General features: G+C 37.1%; 1 protein-coding gene across 1 annotated transcript; it reads left to right on the top strand.

Annotated features, from left to right (window-relative positions):
* The first annotated feature begins 2,414 nt into the window (after positions 1 to 2,414).
* zgc:92606 (uncharacterized protein LOC100000242 homolog) lies at positions 2,415 to 11,242 on the top strand. The gene is made up of 5 exons (XM_033980975.2): positions 2,415 to 2,590; positions 5,375 to 5,464; positions 5,562 to 5,640; positions 6,383 to 6,501; positions 10,079 to 11,242. The coding sequence occupies exons 2-5, from the start codon at positions 5,375 to 5,377 to the stop codon at positions 10,139 to 10,141; spliced, it is 351 nt and encodes a 116-aa protein (XP_033836866.1). The 5' UTR covers positions 2,415 to 2,590; the 3' UTR covers positions 10,142 to 11,242.
* The last annotated feature ends 4,878 nt before the right edge of the window (positions 11,243 to 16,120 follow it).

Raw genomic sequence — 16,120 nt, 5'->3', positions numbered from 1 at the left:
GTTTTGAATTGTTAATTGCTATGGCAACAGTGATAGATCTCCATATGACAATCTGCTGCTTGCTACAGTGAAATTCTACTGTGAAGAGTCTGGACCAGCACCAGCCGATCAGTTCTACAGTTTTAAATGAGGAAAAATCAGTGGTTCTATCTCTTTTTAGTCCATTCAGATCAATATTGTGGTTTACCATGAACAAAATGTAAAATAATGATCTAAAAACGCATATTATGTCTTCTTTAAATGTTGAATAACTCCAAATATGCTTCAAATTTCCGCCTGAACTTTCGCAGAGATATGGATCACGAGGAATTGTGTCAGAAAAGAGTCTCAAACTCGCCCCGGAGCGAACACTGAACTGTCGGGACATGTCGAATCAACAAGCTTTTGGAAGAGTTCGTACAGATCTGAATCAGAAACAGATTTTACTGAACAAATATGTTTTAGGGTTGTTTTAATGCAGGACACTTGTAATTAAGAAATGGACGATTAATATTGCCAAGTCTGTTTTGTGCATTTGTGACTCTTTATTGTCTTGCATGTCAGGAAAACGTTTATATTTTGTGTTGTACAGATTTTAACTGAACATTTCAGTAAATTAAAGATTTATGAAACACTGGCTGTGCAAACCGTAAATGTTTTGTTTTTGTATTATTATATGTTGTCACGCAGGTAGTAACTGGATTCAAGTGCAACACGAAGAAGAATACAACAGGTTTATTAGAAATAGAGAGTCTTCTAGATAAACAGATGAGATAAACAAATGAAATGAACAAACTGACCAAAGGGAGAACATATAAACGACCCTCCTGATTAGGGATGAACGGCAGGTGTGGGGAAAACAGGGAGGCAGCAAACAAAGAACTGGGACAGGATGAGAAACGAAGCTGGACTGGGGATAAATAAGAAAACAGGCAGAACTGTGACTTGTGACTGTGGTCAGATCATAGTAAACCACACAGATAAAAGTTGGGTATATGGGACTTTATACAAACATAAATGAGTAAATGAATTAATTATGTTGTAAATTAGCATGTCTACTTTGGTACTGCATTTCTTTGGGTGGTGTTTTACTTTATACATGTGGATATAGCATGAAATTGTAGACAGTGGCGTGTGAGAATGTTTTTTTCTGATGTCAAAGTGTCACACAGGATCAAGAGTCTGGGTTTTAATGAGTTTCACACAGATAAAGGGAGCAAAAAAGGACAGGAAGAGAGTCTGGAGATGTGCCTGCGGACAGGTTTTATAATGTCTCCCAAAGTTTGTGTGTGTGTGCATATGAGCGGGGTCCTTCTTCTAATCTGCACGGCGTCCTCCTAAGCTCCACGCTGGTCTGCAAAGTGTCTTTCATGCACATGTTATTTACTCTCGCATTAGTAAATCAGGACACCAGTTTGATGTAAAGCTGCTGTTATGGCATTCTTTAGCATAAATCTTTATTCGTATTATTATGGATCATTTGACCTAACCTACTGCCTGAAAATACCTCACAGGTGGAAGATAAAGTAAAGTAGAATTTTTAATTTAGAGTATACAGTGGATACTTTTTACTTTTACTTAACTACATTTGAGAGCAGTATCTGTACTTTCTACTCCACTACATTTTTGAACAGGACTGAAAAGTAAAAAGTACTTTTCATATGATTTGAGGGGTTATTTTTACCATGTTCGTGGAAAAATCCTGACTGACGTTTCGAGTTCAAGCTTTGGATTTGAGCAAAACAAAAACAGTCAAAACTTATAACAAATGTATTCGAATTGCTACTATTGACCAAGATGTTTATCATTTTTAAATCAATATTACTACATTTAACACTAATTAACTACACTTCTGTGAAATCCTTGTACTTTTAACTCTTAAGGCACATTTTAAACAGGCACTTTAACACTTTTACTTTTACTTGAGTAACTTTTTACCTCTGCATCTGCACTTTTACTTAACTATCAAAGGTGAATACTTCATCTACCACTAATTATAGTTTATATCTATTCACAAATAAGTAGCCTGGGGAAGGTTTGTGCCAGAATGCGTCAAAATGAACTGGTGCATCCAAGTGCGCGCAAAACAATGCACAAAGACCATAATGTGCTTCTAAAGACACGTTTGGTACAAATTGTCACAGTACACAGAAAAAGAACACATTTTGCACGTAGCTTCCATCGCAAATACGTGACTAAAGGCGTGTCTGAGCTGAAACAAGGACGTTTGGCAGTTTTAGACGCGCACCATTTGTTAAGAATCTGTCAATCTCCAAACACAGGGCGGGGTTAAGAGTGAACTGACACGTAAATAAACCAATAAACTCACACCAGGACTTGTTGGCTCGCTGTGATTGGTCGAAAATCCGAGTTAGAGGCGGGTTCTCGTGTCTGATTGGCCAGCGCTGAGAAGAAGGCGGGGCTTTGGGGTTTGTTGTTGTTTTCGTGGAGCAAAAGGAGTCGACATCTTTACGCGCAGGGTTTTCTCCTCGAGATGTGCGGATTTTAGGCCAAATTCTTCTGCTTTAACCACAGCTGTTTGTTTTAAATCAACACGTGGGACCAAATCGCGTTGTAATATCGTTTTTTGGCTTATTTGGCTTCTGGAAAGGTAAGAAATTGGTGTTTTAAACGTGCACAAATGCGTTTTTCTTGGCATTGTCTGCGTGGGCTGGAGCTTTCTGGTTTCTGGACACAGGAAGAGGTGGATTTGGCAGAAATATTAGACAAATATTATATAAGCACTGTGGACACGATGGAATTATATACAAGTCAAATTTGGATAGTAGTTTTGCTATAAACAAATGCAAAACAATAGTGTTAAAGAAGCATGTGAGCTGCTGTGGCTAAAGTGACGTGGCGTTTGCTCTGACGGCTTATACCAAATAAAAACAAAATATACCTTTTTACAAATAAATTGGACCAAACCAGGACTAGAACCAGACCAAACCAGGTCTAAACTGGGCCCAAACCAGGACTAAAACAAAACCAAACCAGTTCTATATCAGGACTAAACTGGGCCCAAACAGGACTAAAGCAAAACCAAACCAGGTCTAAACTGGGCCCAAACCAGGACTAGAATAAAACCAAAACAGGTCTATATCAGGACTAAACTGGGCCCAAACAGGACTAAAACCAAACTAGTTCTATATCAGGACTAAATTGGGCCCAAACAGGACTAAAACAAAACCAAACCAGGTCTAAACTGGGCCCAAACCAGGACTAGAATAAAACCAAAACAGGTCTATATCAGGACTAAACTGGGCCCAAATCAGGACTAAAACAAAACCAAACCAGGTCTAGATCAGGACTAAACTGGGCCCAAACAGGACCAAAACCAAACCAGTTCTATATCAGGACTAAACTGGGCCCAAACAGGACTAAAACAAAACCAAACCAGGTCTAAACTGGGCCCAAACCAGGACTAGAATAAAACCAAAACAGGTCTATATCAGGACTAAACTGGGCCCAAACAGGACTAAAACAAAACCAAACCAGGTCTACATCAGGACTAAACTGCAAAACAAAATGCCTCTTTTACAAACAAAACACGAAAATAACATTCATTTCAATAACAGAGGAGATGAGTGGGCATATGGGTGATCTTATCTAACTACTGCACAATTTGCTAAATAAATATCTCTTCTTCTGCCATTTCATGATTTGAACACATTTATAGATTTATACTGGACCCATATGAAAGTTGAAGTGATATTTGTTTTATTGTAGGTTTTATTAATCATGTTTTGGCTCATATTTTGCGAGAGGCGTGGTCTGACGGTAACAGCCGGGGACGTGCACATTTTAAAGCTGTGAGGCTCCTTTGCACATTCTATACAGGCTATAGGTCAAAAGTAAACACGCATTTTAAAGGAGCAATGTGGGGCTTTTCTGGTGAGGGGTTTGTTACATGCTTGTCTCCATGGAGTTGTTATTGCATTACCTTGAATTTTCCATGTTCTATTCCGCATTTATTCAGTTATGTGTGCTGCTAAACGCACCATCCATAAAGGTAAAATTACAAATATCAGGGGGAAAAAAATACTCAAGTAAAAGTATCATATGAAAAAAAAAATCTACTTAAGTAAAAGTATAAAATTACCTGTTTAAAAATGTGCTTAAAGAGTAAAAATTAGAAGTATTTTGCAGATTTTGAGTCTTATAAAGCTTCAAATGTAGTGATTTTGATACAGATTTGTGCTGAATTTTGATCAACAGAAACATTTAAATCGTTTTTTATTGAAGCTGTTTTTATTTGTATATTTTGTTTGCTCAAATTATGAACATGTTAAAAAATAAACCCTCTTTTCAGCAGGTCTCAAACAATAATAAAAAATACTTTAACTTTTGAGTCATGTTCAAAAATGTAGTGAAGTAGAAAGTACAGATACTGCTCTCAAATGTACTACAGTAAAAAGCATCCACTTTAAAATGTATTTAAGTAAAGTACAGATACCTAAAATTTGTACTTAAATACAGTACTTTACTACTTTTACTTCATTGCCTTCCACCACTGTTAGACAAACAAAGCAGGTGGTGGTCCCCCAACCAGAAAAGTTACATAGTACATCTTTAAAGCACAATGGCCGTAAATAAACATTTGGTATTTTTACTGTGGGTGTTGTTCATGTTTATGTTAAAGCCTTTTGTTCAACCCTGTCACACGTCACAACTGGGAATAAACTGGACTAAACCAGGACTAGAACAAAACCAAATCAGGTCTATATCAGGACTAAACTGGGCCCAAACCAGGACTAGAACAAAACCAAACCAGGTCTATATCAGGACTAAACTGGACTCACACCAGGCCAATGCTCAAATAACCACTTGAACTTCTTTAAATTCGATTGTCAGTGTTTTATAATGGTATTGAGACAGTTTTATAACTTCTTCAAAACTGGTTTCATTCTGGTTTATTCATAGTTTAGACTTGCTAGCTTCCGTTTAGTATTTTTGACATTGTTTTAATCGTTATATCTCTGTTTTATACTTCATGCGTACTTTTAAATTGCTTTTAACTTTTAGTCCTGGTTTTAATCTCATTTAAGTCTCACTTTTAACTTGCCGTCGTAGAATGGTGGTACTTGAATTGGCAAAACATACTTTTTCAATTCAATTTCAATTTAGTTTATTTATGTAGCACATTTAAAACAACTTCAGCTGAACAAAATGCTTCACATAAAACCAAAAAAACAAATTTAGAGATAACACGATACATCTGAACTTGTGGTAAACATTTGTGAATCTTTGTGGACTTTGAGGAACTTTTTATTTGCAGTTCATGGAGCCCAACGCAGCTCGATGTCACATGTCATAAAGTTGTACTATTTTTCTAAAACTGATATATACTGATATAATGGCTACTAACGCTTTTGTTTTGTTTATTTTTCCACAGATGGGCAGTCATTACCAGCGGTCTGTGCCTCTGGAGGTGAGGAGAGCTGAAGGAGAGCGAGTCCGGGCAAAACATCCGGACAAAATCCCGGTCAGTCAGCGAATTTAACCGCAAAAATGTAATGTAATGTAAATATGTGGTTAAATTACTCAAAAAATCCACCGTGTTTTTTCTCTGTTCGATGCAGATCATTGTGGAACGAGCTCCAAGGTCCCGAGCCCCAGAACTGGACAAAAAGAAATATCTAGTGCCCTCAGATTTAACAGGTAACTTACATTTACAGCCTTTAACTTAAATATATTGTTCACTTTTGTCTTATTACTTAAACTTTTTAAAACATTCTCTTTTCCTGACTATATCTTATAACGTTTTAAATCTTAATTGAGTTGTTTTGCTGGATTTTCATCGCTTTTTTGGTCCTGATTTTGATGTTGGCGACTCTCCCGGGGACAGGGATTTCACAATATCGAATTTGACTGTTTCATGATTATTGACCCCAGATCCTTAGTTCACTTAGAGTAGATCCTCATTCCTGTCGTATGTGACCAACTTGCCTTTACGTAATTTTACTTTCTGAATGATAAAAGTTAACGTGACATAAACAGACGGATAAAACGCCTATAACATTTCAGTTTACTTTCATTTAGATTGATTTAAGGTACAGTTACACCATCAGTTATATTGTTTTTGTCAAATTGTCCAAATCTTTTTTCATTTTAATCTCAGTTATCTTGACACAGTGACTCTGGGATTGCTAAAGTTTCTAATTATAATTTATGCACAAGTCTCAGTTGTTAAGCTCATACATATTTGGGTGTATTCTGTTAAAATGCTTCATATGTAGATTTTTTTCTCTCACTTCCTGTTGAACGAGAGCACGGCATGAGCAGTGTATCGTGTGGACACTCCTTTAGCTGTTTCTGTTCCTCGTTTTGGTTAAAATGAGTCTTATCTTCTACCTCCTGACCACCTCCGTTTCTCTCTCTCTTTCTCTGACTTCTCTTTCAGTGGGTCAGTTGTGTTTCTTGATACGTCAGCGCGTGTCTTTGAGGCCAGAGGAGGCGCTGTTCTTCTTCGTCAACAACTCCCTTCCCCCCTCCAGCTCTCCTCTCTCAGCTGTTTATGAGGTAATCCCCTGGTCCCACCCAGTTACACACACACACACATTCACAGTTCACATAAGTTCTCCCCTATAGACACCGCCACTTGAGACTTTGCGTCCCCTTTCGAATCTTTATCCAATCCACTTTATTTATACGGCACATTTCACAAACAAACGCAGTTTCCAAAGTGCTGCACAAATACATTATAAATATAAACAACTAATTAAGTAAATCAACATTTAGACTAAAATCAAATAGCAAAATTAAAATAATAAATATGTATATAAAAACTATAAAACTATTACCAATAAAATCAAATAAAACAAGCAAATAAAATCAAAAGGAACAAATCAATAAAAGACAACAGAGACACAGAGGACCATACAAGTCACGCAGAGTTAAAAGCCACAGAGTAAAAGTGGGTCTTAAGATGAGACTTAAAACTCTCCACAGTGGAGCTGTTTTGACATGAGGAGGCAGAACATTCCAGAGCTTTGGACCAACCACAGAAAAGGCTGTGTCTCCTCTGGTTTTAAGTCTCGTCTTAGGCACCACGAGCTGGAGCTGGAGCTGGCCCTCGGACCTCAGTGTGCACGCCGGAGTATAAATTTGGATGATGTCTGAGATGTAACCTGGGGCCAGTCCATTCAAAGCTTTAAAAACAAACAATAAAATCTTAAAATCAATTCTAAAATGAACAGGGAGCCAGTGCAAAGATGCAAGAATTGGAGTGATGTGTTCCTGTTTTTTATTTCCTGTTAAAAGTTGGGCAGCAGCGTTTTGGACTAGCTGCAAGCGATAAAGTGCATTTTGGTTAATACCTAATTCCTTCCCTTTAGAACATTATTGCAAAAGATTCACGTCCGCGGCCTCAGGATTGCAGCAAAAATGTACAAATCAAATATATATTGTACAAATTAACTGTGATATTTAGTTACAAAGCTCATTTTACAACTTGTTTTTGTGTTGTTGTCTTGTTTTGTTGCTTCGTCCAGTCAGAAAGTAGCAACATAAGCTCATAGACACACAGTAAAATACACGCACAGCAGACCCACAGTACGACATAGATATTAAACTAATTATAAATCATTTTTTCAATCTTTTCCACCTTTTGAAATGATACAAAATGAACCTGTTGGAAGTGGGACATCGATCAGAAAATGTATAATATCCCAGTTGTTGTTTGTTGTTGGACCTATGCAAAATTAGAATATCAAGTGTTTTCTCTATAACTAAAATGATAAATTGACTTAATAAGGGATTGCCCTTATTAAGTCAATTTTATATTTCCTCCCATTTCTGGTTAAATTTGTGGGTCACTTAGTCTCCAGCGTCTTCAGGTATTACGCAAAACCTAAGTGGAGGCTCGAGTGACTTGTTTTGCTGTTGTTTTGCTGTTGTTTTGCTGTTGTTTTGCTGTTGTTTTCCTATTGTTTCTGTGTGGGTTATAGCCAACAGTAGCTCTTGTGTTCAGAAAATAAACAACGAGAAGAAATTTGCCATGCCTCCTCACACCAGAACACTACACTATGAAAGCTGCAACAACATATTTTGCTTCTCAGTATTTATCATGTGAACATTTTCTTTGCAATAGTGGTGCAATTTCAGCACTTTTTACGGGCTATAGAGGGTTAAATAATCAATTTCTACGGCTAATTATTGCTTCATTCTGCTTTATATATTTGTTGCAGCTCAGGTCTTTTATTATCTTGGTTTCTGTCAGTGGCATAAAGTAGTTTTATTGTTATTATTCATCGTGATATTTCTCTTTAGCTCTTTGTTATGGTGACGAGCCTAGCGAACAACAGCTTAGAGACGCAGGCACATTTTAGCTCAGGAAAACCCAGAATAGGTCTTTATTTTTGTCACTATCATCCATCCCTTTATTATATTTCTTCATTTATTATCCAGCTTGTTTTTCACACTATATTAAAACCGATTAGATCCAGTCTAGGGCCTTTTATCGTCTTGTGTGTTAAGTGTAAACACAGTATTTACTAATGCAGAGCTAAGCACCAGTTTCATCTTACAGGGCAATGCTGCTTTACTTTTCAAAACAACATTTCATAATAGTAGTTCACCTTTGACTCACTGAACCAAGTCACTGAGTCTTGTGAGGTTGTGACGGTAAAACCTGTTTTTATGAAAAGGTGAACAAATATTAATCATTTTTACTCAGTTACGTTGATTTTTGTTACTTTTTGAGCTGTATTTTCTTGCATATTACACTTTTTACTTGAGCGACGGGGCTGGATGATGCGAGATAGTCCAATGAAGTTCATCTGGTTTTCTGTGAATTTATTTTTAATAGATTATTTTTTCAGATGAAGCTTTAATTTGTTTTCATCCCTGACACTTTGGACTGCTCACTAGCGCCTCACAGTGGTCACGTGATTGTTGCTGTGGCGTGTCAGTTCAGCAGGTTTTGTCACTGTCTTCTCACCGGTGGAGACGGGACGACAGCGCCATCTGTACTGAGACTATAAACCGGGACGAGGGGGCTTTTTTACTCTCACACACCTGAGATACTGTCCTGAGTAAGTCGGACTGCAGATGGCGCTGTTCTTCTGCCTCCACCGGTACGAAGCCAGCAACAAAACCTGTTTAAATCAGCTGACCAGACACGCCACAACAACATCACGTGACCACTGTGAGGAAAAGCGCTAGAGAGAAGTTGAAACTGTCAGGTGTGAAAATAAACAAAAACTTAATCTGAAAGAAGAATAAAAATCTAAAACAAGAATTGCGGTTGCGATTAGACTTTTGCTTCTGATTCACACGTCCTGAAGAATCACAAAAAGTCGAAGTGGAGTTGCTTTTTTAAAATTATGAATAAATTAACAGTTTATAAAATATGAAAAACATCACGCAATTCGATTCATCAGTTATTTCTATTGTACATTTGAGGTTTTTCTTAACATGTTTGGACCAGATAAGATAAAAAACATGCTGACTGAAGTGGAAAGATATTTTTGAAAAGTTATATAGTTTTTAGTTAGTTTTTAGAATATTTTTGGTGATTTAATAATGCTTATTACTTATTCAAGTTACAAATATTGCATATGAATTTGCATAGATATGAAAAAATGGCTGTGTAACTGTGTGTGTCCTGATAAACTGATATTTTAAGACAGTCATACGTTTTAATTTACCTTGTAGCGGGCCACATAAAATGACGTGGCGTGCCGCATTTGGCCCATGGGCCTTGAGTTTGACACATGTGCATTAAGGCCAGAAACAAACGAAAATAAACCCTCCGCCCTAGTCCAAACCCTCAACCAAACCATCGTCTACTACAAATCTGTTGGAGTTGTTCGCAGTTGTATCAGCGTTGGCTTTTTGTACTCGGGCTTTAGAAAGTTCTAGCCTGAATAGAAAAACAATATGGCGGGTTCCAGCTTGTGGCCGCCATTTTGTCTGCATGTCTTTAGACTTCTGTTTTCGAGTGCGTATAATAGTCTATATTTTGGTCAACAGAGAGTCACGATGAGTCCGATTCATAGTTACAGCTCTACGCTCACTCCCTTCTCATTATTCATATTACGTGTTAGTTTTGTTGTTTTTTGCTGAGCTGTTTTGCGTCTCTCTGTGTGTTTTACAGGAACATCACGAGGACGACTTATTCCTGTACATGACCTACAGTAACGAGAGCGTGTACGGCTGAAGAGACGGAGACAGAGACAGAGAGACGGGGCTCGGCTTTAACATCGTCCACTTTGAAACGCATGGATCCAAACGTCGCGCCGGTCAACAAGTCCACAAGCCGCAAAATATATCGATCTAAAATTTAAAGATAGACTCATTTTCACACCTTGAGAGTTTTGGTTGCAGTTGTCGAGATGTAATGGAAACAGAGATATGTCCTTTAGAAACTTTAGCGTGATTATGTCAAACTGAAGCTGATCAGACGAAGAATTTGATTTGTAATTCCTTTTGCGATTACTACATGTTACCTATTTGTAAAACTCAATATTTTAAGTTTAAACACTTATTTGATAACACAAAAATCCCTGTGTAATTCTCATACAGTGTTGAATATTTACACACTGCAAAAGGGGGATTTAATTACTTGGTTTGAGTTATTTACATAAATCTAAATGCTAATACGGCCCTAAATATTTCACTTTCGTGTTCATTTTAGCCTTGCTTGGAATTCTTCTTACCCCAGATTCAAATATGTTTACTCAGCAAACGCAATGAATTTGAAACAAGTCTCTTAATGCAGATGGATCAAGAAAGAATCGAAACTTGCCCAGACGTCTCAAGATCTAATTTCAGGTAATAGGATTACAATAATTCAAATGTTTGCCTAAAATTGCGGCTACGTGCAACTAAGTCCCTGTATTTTGCTATGGCTGGATTATGTTCTCGCCAAGCCCTGAGCGAGGAGAGGCCAAGACGAGAAAGACAGAGGAGGGACGAGTGCGTTTTAAGTGTTTGTAATGCTACAGTACTTACTTATTATTATATTATCCCAATGCGTTACTTCACTGAGGATGGCTTAAGGGTTGGGTTTATGTGAGTATTTCTGGGTTAAGCATGATTTTTTATTATTGTTAGTACTTATTTTGTTGATTTCGTTTTAAAACCAGAAATTGTTTGGGGGAAAAAATGCAAGAAAGAAGCACAGAAAAGCCAAGTTATTAAAAAAAAAAAAGTGTTGGAAAAACTCTCGTCTTTCTCCGTCATCTGTATTTAATGCACATAGTATTTTTTTGTAAATTAAGGTAAACTTTTGTTGAGAATAAATTTGAAAATGTAAAAATCTGTTTCTTGTCTCATCTGTTTCATTAGTTTAACAGTTATAGTGTGTCACTGGGTTTCAAAATAGATGTTTGTGATCAATCTGTTTTAATTAACTTTTCTTAGTAATCTTGCATTTATTTAATTACAGATGTTTTATTGCTAAATACATTGAAAAACATGAATTTTTACAGTGAACGTGCTCGCCTCTACACAGACCTGACCTGTAACCTGACCTGGTTTGCTTCATGTCTCCAAAGGTTTATTGCAATACTGTTGAAAACTGTGTAGACCAGGGGTGTCAAACACAATTTCACCGAGGGCCACATCAGCAAAATGGCTGCCCACAAAGGGCCAGATGTAAAATAGATGTAACTTGTTAATGAACCGTTTCTGTATTCATTACTTATTGAACTTACAAATATTGCATATTCATTTGCATAGATGTAAAAATATGGCTGTGTAACAACAAATCTCTTGATAAAATTACATGGTAAAGTAAAGGTATGATGGTCTTAACATGTCGAGAGCCACATAAATTGATGTGAAGGGCCACATTTGGCCCCCGGGCCTTGAGTTTGATACATGTGGTGTAGACAAAGTAATAACATCTCCATAGAGACAGGAAACAGTGTAAACCCTATGCTAGAAAAGTTACATAATTAACTGTTAAACATTGACAAGTCAGATGAAATTATTTAATATTTATTTATGAATATTATTTAATTATTTACTGCATAAATTCAAGATGCTAATGGAATCTGTTTTGTAGTTAAATGCAACTGAAATAAGAAAAAAAACAACACATTTCTCCACTGACAGATATTCACTTGAACAAATCTGAAATAGTTTGAGGATTATTGTAATTTAAGATATGAACTTATTTTGTATTGTTAATGTGCTGGTTTTGTGAATGAATCATATCAAAATAATAGACCATTTTCCTTAAGTCTGTTCATGAGATGGTACAACTTTTTGTTTTTATTTGACTTAAAAATGATCATAATGACGCCACACAGAAATACTAACCCTGACCTTTGTTTGTCCCGACGGTGAAAGAGAATTGAAATATGTAGCAAAAGCAGATATTTGGCTTATAATGTACTTAATTACAAGTACAGGTACTGCTGCCAAAACTGTACTTAAATGAAAGTAAAAAGTTTGCATGAAAAATATAACTCTTGAGTAGTTACAGTTAAAACCAGAAGTTTACACACACTATATAAGAAGACACATATGCTTTTTTTTCTCACTGTCTGACATGAAATCAGACTAAACTTTTCCTGTTTTAGGTCAATTAGAATCAACAAAATTATTTCTATTTGCTAAATGCCAGAATAATATCAGAAGGATTTTTAAAGACAATTTTTCATGGCTTTCTTCAAAGTCAGATGTTTACATACTCTTCATTAGAATGTGTAACCTCGGCTTTAAACTGTGTGATTTGGGTTAAACGTCCTTCCACAAACTTCTCACTTTCTGACCAGTGTTGCAGTCTGCTCCGGGTCATTGTCCATTTGGACCTATTTGCTCTCAGGATTTAACTTCCTGACTGATGTCTTGAGATGTTGTTTCAGTATTTCCACAGAATGTTATTTTATTTACTTTATTTATTTGATTGGGACAATGCTAATGAACAGACATGATAAAACATGAATAAAAACACGCTGGATTATAGCCAAAGGATTATTTCCATGAGTCACAAAAGGGCCAAATAAAATATTGCAGAATATTTCAGTCAGTTTGGTCCCATTTAAGACAATTACATTTTATACTTACCCCCTTCATATTTATTTCTTCATGATGTCATCTATTTTGTGAAAATAGATGACATCATGTGCACCAGTCCCTCCTGCAGCAAAACAAACCCTCCTGATGCTGCCTCCCCGGGTTTCACAGTTGGGATGGTGTCCTCAGGTTCACAGGTTTCTCCCTGAATGCAGTGACATGCATTCCGGGGAGGCAGGGCTTCACTTGTTAATCTTGGAAAAAAAAAAATTAATTCTAAATTGCTGTTCCTCTCTGTGCTCAGTCTAACTCCGCACAAACTGAGCTGTTTGTGATGCAAATAATGTGTCGCTGTCCCTGTATAACAAATAAAACTCTTTTGATATGCTCTGTGTTTCCATATTCTGGACAATGTATGAGATTTATTTCTGAAACATGTTTAGTCTCACAGATTCTTTATAAAACAGCAGTAAAGGTTCTGACTGTGTGAGGCGCACATACCCTGCCTCACCGCAGAGGGCGCTGCTGAGCCCGTCACTGAGGCGCTTCTTCTGCGTTCTTGAACTCATTTATTTTTTATTTACAATCCGCCTCATCAAAATTGAAGATTACGTTCCCAAAATAAAAAAGATTCTAAAATCGGGATTTTTAATCAAAGCAAGAGTTTATAACTGAAGGAGTTTATAAATGAAGGAGGATCTACACCGGAGCTGAAAGGCTGCAGACTTCTGGAAAGAACGTTATCCCTCCGTTTGAACGTTACCTGCTCTTTTCAAACAGAAAACTGTCTGTGTCCTACGATAAAGTGCCTTTTCTGCTTTCTCTGTCTTTTGTTTTCAACGAGTGACATTGTCTGGACTCAAAATGGATTTTGTGACAAGTCTGAATAAGCTCGAACAGCCACTCACATTCAAAGTCAGATAGATTTGAAAACTTTGGAGTTTCTAGGATAGAAAAGGCTCTAGACGGACAGTAGAGACTCAACGTTAGCCAAACATTAGCTTAGCCTGCACATTACCCTGTACATTAGCCTGTACATTAGTTTAGCCTACACATTAGCCTGCACATTACCCTGTACATTAGCCTGTACATTAGTTTAGCCTGTACATTAGCCTGCGCATTAGCTTAGCCTACACATTAGCCTGCACATTACCCTGTACATTAGCCTGTACATTAGTTTAGCCTGTACATTAGCCTGTACATTAGTTTAGCCTACACATTAGCCTGCACATTACCCTGTACATTAGCCTGTACATTAGTTTAGCCTGTACATTAGCCTGCGCATTAGCTTAGCCTACACATTAGCAGAAATACCTGTGCTGAAAAGCTTGTAGCTCAGACGTAGATGAGGTTTCTGTTATGTCATCACAATAACAGCATCTGTACAGAGATCCTTCTCAGCAAAACAGGACCAGGAGACTTTCCTCCCTCCAGTGACCTCCATTGGGTCGGAGACACTTTCAAAACTATGGACAAAAAAGCCATTTGTCCATAAGGATCCTCGTATGGATTTCATGTACAAGCAAGTCCATAAACTTTTATTTATTTTGGCTTGAATAGGCTCAATTGGAATTAATTTGACCTTAAATAAAATATGTCACATGTTTGTGTAAAGAATGCTGATATGAGATATATAGCATAAGTCATTGTTGTCAATCAAATTATGTTCAAGATGCTCTTTTGGGTTTATTCACACTAGTAAATCTGACAGTGCCTCACAATTCATGAACATCAACGCACATCACCAAACAGTTCAATTTTAGTTTAGTCAGATCACAGGATATGTCTACATAAATTAAGGTCTTTGTCCCTGCGTTCTTTTGCAAACAGTAATCCGCCGTCTTTATGGTTTTTTTTTGTTTTTTTGTTATTCTGTTGAGTAATGTCTGCAGTGTGTCCTTTCAGCTCATGTTGGTACAGTCCTCGTTTCACTGTGGATAATAACACACTCTCACCAGCAGCATCTTCACAAGGTCTTTTGCTTTTGTTCTTGAGTTGATCTGCACATTTCAGACCAAAGCACCTCAGTGGTCTTATGGCTGGACATTCCCATGGTCTTTATACTTGTGTATACTTGTTTGAACAGATGAACGTGGCACCAAGGATGAACCAAACTTGCGCAAGTCCACAATTGTCTTCCTGATGACTCGGCTGATTTCTTTTGGTTTTCCCATGATGTTACACAATGAAGCGGTGTGTTTCAGATGTAACTTCAAATACATCCAGAGCTGTGTCTCTATTTAACTCATATGTTGTCACTAAACCAATCAGAAGCTTCCAAAGACATGACATCATCATCTACGTTTTCCTAAATTGTTTAAAGTCATAGTAATCTTACTGTGTGTAAACGTCTGACCTTGAAGAAAGTCATGAAAAGTGTCTAAAAGAATCATTCTCGTTATCGTGGCATTTAGCAAATAGAAATCATTTTGTTAAACCTAATTGACCTAAAACAGGAAAAGAGACCAGGTCCCCCTACAGACCGGAAGTTTCATCTTGGATAAAACAAAAAAATACCACTTAAAAATTTGTAGAAAAATGGCAGGGGTAAATTATAGGGTTAGGGGTTAGGGAAAGGGTTAGGGTTAGAGTTATTTTAGGGATTAGAAGTGAGGGTAAGGTTAAGGTCAAGGTCAGGGTCACTTTTAGAGATCACTTTAGGGTTAGAGATTAGATGTAGGGTTAGGGTGAGGCGTGGCTTAGGTGTAGGGGGGCGCAGCGTAGACATGGGTCATGGCGTAGGCGCGGGCGAGGGCCGATCACTGCCACTTACGGCACTTTGAATTACTTTGTGTACAAATTGTGCTATACAAATAAACTTACCTTGCCTTATATTTACAATTATACTCAATTACAAGTAGTAGTACATGTTTACAAATCTTGTCAAAAAAAGTACAATTACCCCAAAATCTACTCAGTTACAGTAACTTGAGTATTTGTAGATCGTACTTTCCACCCCGGTATAATCCAGTAGTAATAACAAACACTGTATATTCTTAATCTAGGAAACAAAATATTCATTTCTAAAAGTCATTTACAGTAATTGAAACATTTAGAGGAAGGACACACTTAAATGGGAAGTGCTTCACCAGGCGTCCACCGCTCTTAGATTTGGTGATGTTAGATATAATTTGGTGCTTCTTCTTTTCAAGACCAAATTGTTGCCCCGTGA

Source organism: Periophthalmus magnuspinnatus, chromosome 16 (genome assembly GCF_009829125.3).
Source record: "Periophthalmus magnuspinnatus isolate fPerMag1 chromosome 16, fPerMag1.2.pri, whole genome shotgun sequence".
Classification (NCBI taxonomy): domain Eukaryota; kingdom Metazoa; phylum Chordata; class Actinopteri; order Gobiiformes; family Gobiidae; genus Periophthalmus; species Periophthalmus magnuspinnatus.
Note: the sequence above shows the minus strand (reverse complement) of the source record. Positions and strands in the feature narration are given on the sequence as shown.

Bases quoted from the DNA above. Each gene is read 5' to 3' on its own strand.
- zgc:92606 (XM_033980975.2), top strand. From the start codon at position 5,375: ATGGGCAGTCATTACCAGCGGTCTGTGCCTCTGGAGGTGAGGAGAGCT. The intron at 5,465-5,561 runs GTCAGTCAGCGA...TGTTCGATGCAG, and splicing joins AACATCCGGACAAAATCCCG to ATCATTGTGGAACGAGCTCC. The intron at 6,502-10,078 runs GTAATCCCCTGG...TGTGTTTTACAG, and splicing joins CTCTCTCAGCTGTTTATGAG to GAACATCACGAGGACGACTT.